Source organism: Thamnophis elegans, chromosome 2, assembly GCF_009769535.1.
Source record: "Thamnophis elegans isolate rThaEle1 chromosome 2, rThaEle1.pri, whole genome shotgun sequence".
Classification (NCBI taxonomy): Eukaryota; Metazoa; Chordata; class Lepidosauria; order Squamata; family Colubridae; genus Thamnophis; species Thamnophis elegans.
The window spans coordinates 171,696,702-171,706,474 of record NC_045542.1 but is presented as its reverse complement, the minus strand read 5'-3'; the positions used below and the strand labels follow the sequence as shown (position 1 = coordinate 171,706,474).

Genomic DNA, 9,773 nt, shown 5'->3' with positions numbered 1-9,773 from the left:
CCCATATTAAAAATGAAATTCTTGCCCACTCTCAAAAGAAAATATATATATCTACTCATACATACATAACACACATATACACATGCAACAGATTAACTAGCTAGCTAGCTAGCTAGCTAGATGATGGATGGATGGATGGATGGATGGATGGATGGATGGATGGATGGATGGACGGACGGACGGATGATAGACCGATTGATAGATAAGACAGACAGACAGACAGATTGATAAAACAGGTAGATGGATGATAGAGTGATAGATGATAGGTAGATGGATGATAGATTGATAGGTGACAGGTAGATGGATGATAGACAGATTGATAGATGATAGGTAGATGGATGATGGATGGATGGACGGATGAGAGATTGATAGATAAGACAAACAGACAAATTGATAAGACAGGTAGATGGATGATAGATTGATAGATGATAGGTAGATGGATGATGGATTGATGGGTGGAGGGACAGGTGATAGTCAGATTGATAGATGATCGGTAGATGGATGATAGGTTGATAGCAATAGCAGTAGACTTATATACCGCTTCATAGGGCTTTCAGCCCACTCTAAGCGGTTTACAGAGAGTCAGCATATTGCCCCCAACAATCTGGGTCCTCATTTTACCCACCTCGGAAGGATGGAAGGCTGAGTCAACCCTGAGCCGATGAGATTTGAACCGCTGAACTGCTGATCTAGCAGTAGCCTGCAGTGCTGCATTTAACCACTGCGCCACCTCGGCTCTGATAGATGATAGGTGGATGATTGATTGATAGATAGATGACAGATAAGGATAGATAGATGGACAGGCACATATATACATACATATAAATAGTACATCGCTGCCCATTTTGACAGTGGTCATTAACATGAACCAGTTGCGAAGCATCCAAAATTTGGTCATGTGACCATGTGCAACAGTCATGAGTCTGGGAAAAAAAGTCATTAGGCTCCCTTTCCCAGTGCCACTGCAACTTCAATCGGCCACTAAACGAACTGCTGCAAGTCGAGGACTGCCTGTACAAAAAGCGGGGAGGGGAGGCGCGAGTTCAATACACAACATCTGCTCCCCACCCCGGTGCCTGGCGCCCCTCCCGAGGCTCTTTTCCCTCTGGGTCGGAGAACACAAGACCAGCTTCCGTCAGCAGTTTCCTCCTGTCGGAAAGGGGGCGGGGAGGGGTGGTCGTCGGGGACCTTATAAAGGAGGAAGGGGGGAGGCAGGAGGGGAGGGAGGGAGGCTGTCGGAGCCTCGTCTCTGTAGGAAGAAGCCGCCTCGCTCGCTCTCTCGCCTCGGGTCCCAGGAAGCGGAGAGGGGGCCGGGACGTTCCGGTGAGAGCGGATTCCCGGGAAATCGGTTACAGCTGCCGGATCGTTGACCGCTAGGAAGCGCGATCTCGCTTTTCCCGGGGGAGGAGAGGCGGCTGCAGGGAAGGGGAATCGGCAGCGGAGCGGCTGAGTGTCTGGAGGCTGGCCGGGCAGGAGAGGAGGGGAGCGGGCTAGAGGCGTGGCGGGGACAACCCGCTGGCCTTGCGTAGTAGGAGGTCGGGAGCAGCGCCGCTGAGCCCGGCGGGGAGGAGGAGGAGGAGGAGGCCGGGGCCGGAGCCAGGCGTGGAAGAGAGCCTCCCCGAGGAGCCGCCGGGCTCAGAGGCCGAGCGCTTCCGCCGCTTTGGGCTCCCGGGGGTCGGCGGGGCCCCGGGCGCTCTGCAGCCGCTTGCAGTAGCGAAGCCCCTGGAGAAGGAGGAAGAAGAGCAGCCGAGCTCCCGGGGATGGAGGAAGGAGGGGGGATCCCGGAGCGGTTCCTAGCCGGACTGTCTCGGGAGATGGTGGGCTGACTGCTGCGGGAGGGCCGGGCGGAGAGCTGCCCCCACTTGGCGGCTGCCCTGGTCGGAGGCTTCTCGCTCAGCCCTCCTCGGGCCCAGGAACGAACGGAGGCAGATCGGCGGCAGGTGAGGGGAATCTCTCCTCCCGGGATGATCTCCCCGTGGCGTGGTTTCCTTTAACTAGTTGCCCACCTCAACTGCAGGTGATTAGCAATAGAAGAGACTTTGGTTTCCCTGCCCTTTCAGGCCCAGAGTTCTCTTTCTCCATCCAGTTTATTCCTTGGGAAGAAAGGAAATCCCAAGGGAATTCCCATCTTCAACTATGGATATAACCATCTTTGGAGGCACAAACACAAGTCGCAACAATAGAAGAGGCTTTGGTTTCTCTCCCTTTTCAGTCCCACTTTTCTCTTTTCCCCCAGCCCAGATTATCCCAGAGGAGGAAGAGGGAATCCCAAGGGAATTCACATCTCCAACTATGGATGTAAAACATGGTCCAGCTCTGGAGGCCCAAAAGAACCCCCTTGTTCCAATGTTAAATTCTTTTTAACTTTCGTTCTTCTTTAACCCTGGCTATGTTTTTGGCAGGGCAAGCTGATGAAGATGGCCACAGTGTCTCCTGAAGGCGGAGAAGTTCTCTCTGGTCTTTCTATGGAGCAGGTGATGGGCTTCTCTGAGGAGCATCCAACTCAGGTCTTGTTGCCTGGTAAGTGGAAACTTGCTTCTGCAGGGCGTGAATCTTTTAAGTCATTTCATTCTTGTGTTTCTTTACATGTAGCTTAAAGTTTAACACATATTATGTTTCCCCCCTCCCCCCCTCCCCCTAGATCCCCACCTCCCTTCCCTCCCCCCCCCTACTTCCCAGAGCCCATACATGGTATAACTTTTTGACAATCACAGTCTAAAATATCTCTACATTGATCTCAGCTTCTTACTGTTACCCAAGTTTTAAACAGTTTTAAGTTCTTACTGATGCTAAGCATAAGCTATCTGGAGTTTCTTAATCCCATGTTTACTTTGTGTGTAATCAATCCATTTTTTCCAGTCTCGCTTATATCTCTCGTTTGAATGTTCTTTGAGATATGCTGAAATTTTTGCCATTTCGGCTAAGTTTATAACTTTCAAAGTCCATTCTTGAATTGTAGGCAAGTCTTTCTTCTTCAATATTGCGCCACCAAGAGTCTTGCTGCCGTTATTAAGTACAGAACCAAATTAATCTCATTCTTGTGTTTCTTCTATACATCATTCTGCCTTTAATTTACACTGCTTCCCACCTGTGGCTGTGGTTTCTGTTATCCCGATGTGTGCATCTTGTTCCATCTTTGATGACGGGGGGGGGGGGAAACTTTAGCCCCCTCAGAGAGGGACCGCAATCTGGGAGTCTTCCTGGATACACGGCTTAGTTTAGAAGAACACCTGACGGCCGTGACCAGGGGGGGCCTTTTACCAGGTTCGTCTGGTACGTCAGTTGCGCCTCTTTCTGGATCGGGATGCTCTGTCCACAGTCACTCATGCCCTCATACCTTCTCGCCTGGACGACTGCAACGCTCTCTACATGGGGCTGCCCTTGAAGAGCATCCGAAGGCTTCAGCTGGTCCAGAATGTGGCTGTGCGGGTTATCATGGGGGTACCTAGGTGCTCCCATGTTACACCCCTTTTAGGCGGCCTGCACTGATTGCCGGTTGTCTTCCGGGTATGATTCAAGGTACTAATTATGACCTTTAAAGCGCTCCATGGCTTAGGCCCAGGGTACCACCTATTGCCGCCAGTTGCCTCCCACCGCCCAGTGCGATCCCACAGAATTGGCCTCCTCAGGGTGCCGTCGGCCAGACAGTGTCGGCTAGCGACCCCCAGGGGGAGAGCCTTCTCTCTGGGAGTGCCTTCCCTCTTGAATGAGCTTCCCCCCGGAGCTTCGCATAATCCCCGACCTCCAGTCCTTCCGACGCGCCCTAAAAAGTTGGCTTTTCCAGCAAGCCGGCCTGGCCTGAACAGAATAAAATAAATGATTAATTTAATTGTTAATTTTAATCTAATTTTTAAAATTGTATTGTTAATATTAATTGGGTCTGTTTTTGGATACTTTATTTAATGTCCCTTTTAATTTTTGTAATATGTGTTTTCTTAGTCCTTGGGCGAAGGGTGGCATATAAATCCAATAAACCTAACCTAACCTAACCCAACTTCCAAATATTCTTTATCCGTCTTCTTTTATCTTGATTATTACAGGGAACTCAAAGTTGTGGATGGAAACGGCTGCAACATCTCCTCTGTCTGGTGGAGCCGCAACATTTCAGGTAAGGAGCCTTCATGAGAACAGGAGGTCCTTTAGGGCAGGGGTCACCAACCTTTCGGACCTCAGAGACCACTTTAAAATTCATGATTTTAAATCCTGTGGACCATTAATATGATTTTTTTTAAAAAGGTAAACAGTATTTAGTGAGGTATTAAAAAGTTTGTATCGTGAGACTCTACACAAAGCTTATTAAGGAGGCCAAATGTCAAAATTTTGCTTGATTCTGCTTTCAAGATGATGGTTTAAGCTACAGAAGACGCAGCCCTCCAAGGCAGACCAAATTTTAAACCAAAGATACAGAAGGTATAATACCACTTTCTTTGTAAGTAAAACTAATTCTTAAATTAGTTTTAACAGAGCCTTGCAAGTCTGAGTGCACCTACCCCCCCCTCTCCCTTTTTCTTGCAATCATTTGAGCTTTTAAGTTTCTTGTACCTGTAATGGTGTTGGAAGAAATATCCATCTGGTTCAGTTCCACGCCGGGAGAAAGACACTGGAAACATGGCAGCTAATTGGAATGAGGGTTTAATGGTGAAGCAGACCCACCAAGCACATGGTTCTGGACAGCTGACCACATGGAGTTGGGAGTGACAGGTTTTTATACCTTCTCTTGGGCTTTGCATTTGAACTTCCTGTGCAAGAACATGTATTCTGTTGGCTGTTGTCAGACTCCCATGGTGCCATGTTCAAATCATAGGAGTTTGTCTGAGCTAAGCTTGGTTGAAGTTTGGCTGACACAATGAAGGGGCTTGTTGGGCGATTCCTCTGGTGGCTGAGGGCTAATCCTACCTTTGTTTAGACCTTACTGCAGGGAATTTTTGCCTATGAATAGAGCTAGCTATCTCTTTATCTCTTAAGTGCTGAATTTACACTTAAGAGATCGGCTGAGGGCCATCAAGAAAGGTCGGGGCTGCATTCTGTCTCCAAGAGCATGTTTCTCTTATTTCTCATCCGGGGAAATATAACATTCTGCCTTTTTAATATTTCTCAAAATATTTCATCCTTCTAGGAGAGGGGTGGATGCTAACTTTCCACAATGGGTTACATTAATTTTTTTAAGATAAATCCTTTGCTATCCAAAGTATGTGGAAAACCCCAGCAATCGGCTTGCAAGAAATAAAGACAGTTTGGTCTAGTGGTTAAGGCACCGGCTAGAAAGCAGGAGATGGTGAGTTCTTGTCCTGCTTTAACCACGCACAGCAGCTGGGTGGCTTTGCACCAGTGACACTAAGTCCATTAACTTCATAGGGTTGTTGTGGAGATCGATAGAAAGAGGAAGGTGTGTTGTAAAACAATAAAGGCAGGTTACAAGTAAATAAAAGCCAGGAATTAGTTTTAACATTACATTTTATAGAAGTATTAGTATGACAACTCGGAAAAAAATGTTAAAAAACCACAGCAATTAAATTATGGCATATGTCCACGGAGATACCATTAAAAGCTATATATGTGCAATTTGCAGTTATTTCATCAAAATGATAGCTTGTGCAAAGAAAAAAAAAACGAATTGTGGTAGGAAGAGGTTCTAACCAGACAGGTGGATTGTGGAGAGGTAGCTTATAAAAACCTTGTAGTACATTATGTCAGAAAAGAAGCATTTTCTGCCTTATCAAACTCAATTTTAGGATATTGGAAATTTGGGAGAGCACTTCCTGGGACTTTTTCTTTTGAGGAACGTTTACTTTGATCTTCAGGGCTCGGTAACCTTTGAGGAGGTGGCTGTGTATTTCACGGAGGAGGAGTGGGCGCTGCTGGATCCCAGCCAGAGAGCCTTGCACGAGGAAGTCATGCTGGAGAATTCTAGGAACGTAGCCGCTCTGGGTAAGGACCTGTTTTGCTCTGGATTCAGGTATTTGTGGAAAGACTTGGGTTGCCATAAGTGCTCAGAAAGACATTCTGGGGCTTTTTCTCTCAAAGACTAAACGTAAATGGAGTGGTGACCTTGATGGTATCCAGGCTCCCACGTTCCTGAATAGCGATAAGGTTTGAAAGAAGTAAAGCAGTTCAGTCTTGATACCAATAATGATTGATGGCACACCAGCTGGGTAGAACTGTGGCTGGTAACCAACTTTATTCTGAATCTAACCTTTATCATAGGATTTAGAAGAACTTCTAAGCCACCTCTGCCCAGTTCTTATCCTTGGCAGGAAAATTCAATTTCTGTTTATATTTCTACCGGGAGATTCTCAAAGTTTTATTTTATGTTTAGGGGGATGTTCAGAGACAGATGTGGGTCATAATACCTGAAAAAGTTGCAACTTTGGGAGATAAATATCATTAATCAAGCACCACTGTTAAGTTTCAGTGGTGGCTGAACGAATAATTGCAACTTGGGGGACTACCTATATATAAGAAAAACACACAAAGAACGCAGTCCAGGAAATGTGCAGAAATAACAGGTGAACCATTTTTCTGTGATGAAAATAACGAACTTTGTTTTCTTTTTTCAAACAAGTTTATGGGCAGGCGCATAACCAGGAGCCAAGCCTAGGGCAAGGGATCCAGTCTGAAAACGGGATGGTTGGAAATCGGGGAGCAGCTTCGAAGAGTGTGAAGAGCTGTCTAAGAAATGGAAGGAAGAAATCTCCTTCTAGTCACAATGAAGTCCTCGGCCTCCCAACCCAGCCACTTCAGCAACGGGAAGAAGTTGGAAAACATTTCGGGTATGGCAAAATAGACAAAGCAAAATCTGTTTTCGGTAAATATTATACGAACCGAATTGAAGAGGAACAGCATGAACATCAAGAGTATGGGCAAAATATCAATCTTAGCTCCTCTCTTGTTTTACATCACCCACCATACATCTCAGAGACACCATATGCATTTATCGATTGTGCGGAAAAACTCACTTTGAACAGTCATTTTAGGCCCCATAAAGAGAAGGACCCATATGAGTGTGAAAAGAGTGCCAGCCAGAAGCAGTTGCTTATTTTACCCCCAGAAAATCCCCCCTTGGAAAAACGATATAAATGTCCGGAATGCGGAAAGACCTTCACTCACAAATGTAAACTTACTATCCATCAACGGACCCACACAGGGGAGAAACCGTATACGTGTCTGGTATGTGGAAGACAATTCAGTCAGACTGGTCACCTTACCAGACATCAACGAACCCACACAGGGGAAAAACCATATTCGTGCCTGCAATGTGGAAGGAAGTATAGTGGAAGTTCCAGCCTTATCAAGCATGTAAGGACCCACACGGGGGAGAAACCATATAAATGTACAGAGTGCGATAAGAGCTTCAATCAGAGCAGTCACTATATCCGCCATAAAATGATCCATACAGGTGAAAAACCTTATAAGTGCCTGGAGTGCGGGAAGAGCTTCGGGCGTAACTTTAGCCTTATGCAACATAAAAGGACTCACACCGGGGAGAAACCGTACCAATGCTTGGTATGTGGAAAGAGTTTCAGTGGATCCTCGGATCTCATGTACCACAAGAGGATTCATACAGGGGAGAGACCGTATAAATGCCCGGAGTGCGGAAAGCGATTCAGTAGGAGAAGTCGCCTTACAGCTCACAAAAGAAAACACACAGGGCAGAAACCGTACATATGCCTGGTGTGCGGAAGGAGATTCAGTCAGAGTGGCCACCTAACAAGTCATAAAAGAACCCACACCGGGGAGAAACCATTCGCGTGCTTGAAATGCGGAAGGAAGTTTAGTAGAAGATCAAGCCTTGTAATCCACGTGAGAATCCACACAGGGGAGAGCCCATATAAATGTACAGAATGCGGGAAGGGCTTCCGTCAGAGAACTACCTACATTTACCATCGAAGGATCCACACCGGAGAAAAACCCTTCAAATGCCTGGAGTGTGGGAAGAACTTCAGGCGAAACTGTCACCTTAAGAAGCATAAACGGATGCACACTGGGAAGAAATTGTACCAGCGCTAGGACTGCGAAAAGAACGCCCACTTTCACTCAAATGTGGCTTATCATAGAAGCACAGATAGTCCTCAACTTATTTGGTGACCTTTCAAAGATACGACAACACTGAAAAAAGAGATCCATATATGAAATACTGAAGTGGTGATGACTGGAGTGACATTCAGTGGGAAATGCCGTCTCATTGCACCTAAATAAACCCAGATGGAAGAACCATAAAAATGTGGGAATGGGTTAAAACACGGCACTGCCTTTGTTTCCCTATGAGCGTAAATGAACTTTTGGTACCAGTATTCTCCCCCCCCTCCCCCAAGAAAATACATACATATCTGAATTTGATTGATCTTCAGGAAAGCTAAACCTCCAGACTGAAGAGCTGATCCATGCGGGAGAGATAATATATCAAGACATGAAGCAAAGCCACTATTTAAGAGGACATGTCTTCTTAAATAGTAGAAAAGTTCCACTTGGGAGAGAAACTCTATAAAAAAGTGGAACATGGAAAGAGTTGGTGTTTTTAATTTCATAAGTCTTCATCAACAAATTATGAGCCACTCTCCACATTGTTAGGCCAATCTTGAATATTTTTCTTGATGTAATCTGGGGCTGTTGTATGAGAGGCTGATGAGGATTATATGGTTGGGCAGGGTTCAAATCCCATGAAAACAGACTGATGCCGATGGGAATGTTTAGCCTTGTAAAAAAAGCAAATAAGAAAGATTTGATATCTCTTGAAGCATTTAATGCGATATCCCATAGATGAAAGGTTTGTCCTGCAGTGCAGAATAAATATAGTAGAATCAGGTTTAATGTTACAAAAATATTATGATAGTGATGAAATTCTCAAACACTCAATAACTACCTCTGCTGACCCTCCTCCCTTAATAAATACAGGAAAATCCTTCCCCCTCTCAACAAATCCCCATTTGATGCAACTTTGTACAAATTTACTACGGTGCTTGTCCTTTAATTTCACAATAAAATATTGGAATTTTCTAAAGACTGTGGATAGTACTTGCTTAGCAACTCTTTGAATTTACGATTCAAAAGATAAATATGAACCAGTTGTAGACTTGGAATGGCAGCACACCCCAATCGGAAGACTTTGGAGATCTAGTCCAAACCCCTGCTCAAACAGGAGACCCTGTACCATTTTATACCATTTGAAAGCCTCCAGTGATGAAGCCCCTCAACATCTGAATTAGTTGAATTAACTCTGATTAATTGTTCTCAATGTTAGGAAGTTTCTCCTTAATTCCAGACTGCTTATGTTCTTGATTAGTTGCTATCTGTTATTTCTTGGAACAGAACTTTTCAAAGTTTCTGGCAAAAAAAACACCCATAGAACCCATAGACGTTTTTAAACGACTGCGGCATATGCTTCACAACTGCTGCAAAAAAGGTGATAAAATCAGGTCGCTCAGGTGGGTACCTCAATTTGTGACTGTTACGACATACAATTCCAGCCTCCATTATAGTTATAAATTGAGGACTATCTCTACTTTCTTGTGCTGCTGAAATTGTAAAGAAACTTTCCTCTCTTTTTATTTCACATTTTCAGATAAGAGGCCAGTTGCTTCAAATTAATATTGTTTACTCCTCAAGATACAAAGGTGGGACATGAAATTTGAAAAAAATGTCCCTTAGGAACTTGCACACACAGAGTGAAAAGGGAACACACAGAATTTAGGAAACTGAATTGGATCAGGAAAGGGAAATTCAAATCCTGGATTAGTTGAAGTGCCATTCGTAGAATGAGCACCATCCAAAAACAA

At 45.1% G+C, this 9,773-nt stretch overlaps 1 protein-coding gene across 1 annotated transcript in view; it reads left to right on the top strand.

Annotated features, from left to right (window-relative positions):
* The first annotated feature begins 1,363 nt into the window (after positions 1-1,363).
* LOC116502592 overlaps positions 1,364-9,773 on the top strand; it is a 48,972-nt gene continuing 40,562 nt past the window's right edge. The window contains exons 1-5 of the mRNA XM_032208469.1: positions 1,364-1,940; positions 2,403-2,520; positions 4,041-4,108; positions 5,802-5,928; positions 6,563-8,002. Of these exons, the coding sequence (XP_032064360.1) occupies positions 2,412-2,520; positions 4,041-4,108; positions 5,802-5,928; positions 6,563-8,002 (1,744 nt within the window). The 5' untranslated portion in view covers positions 1,364-1,940; positions 2,403-2,411. The remainder of the gene's footprint in view (positions 1,941-2,402; positions 2,521-4,040; positions 4,109-5,801; positions 5,929-6,562; positions 8,003-9,773) is intronic.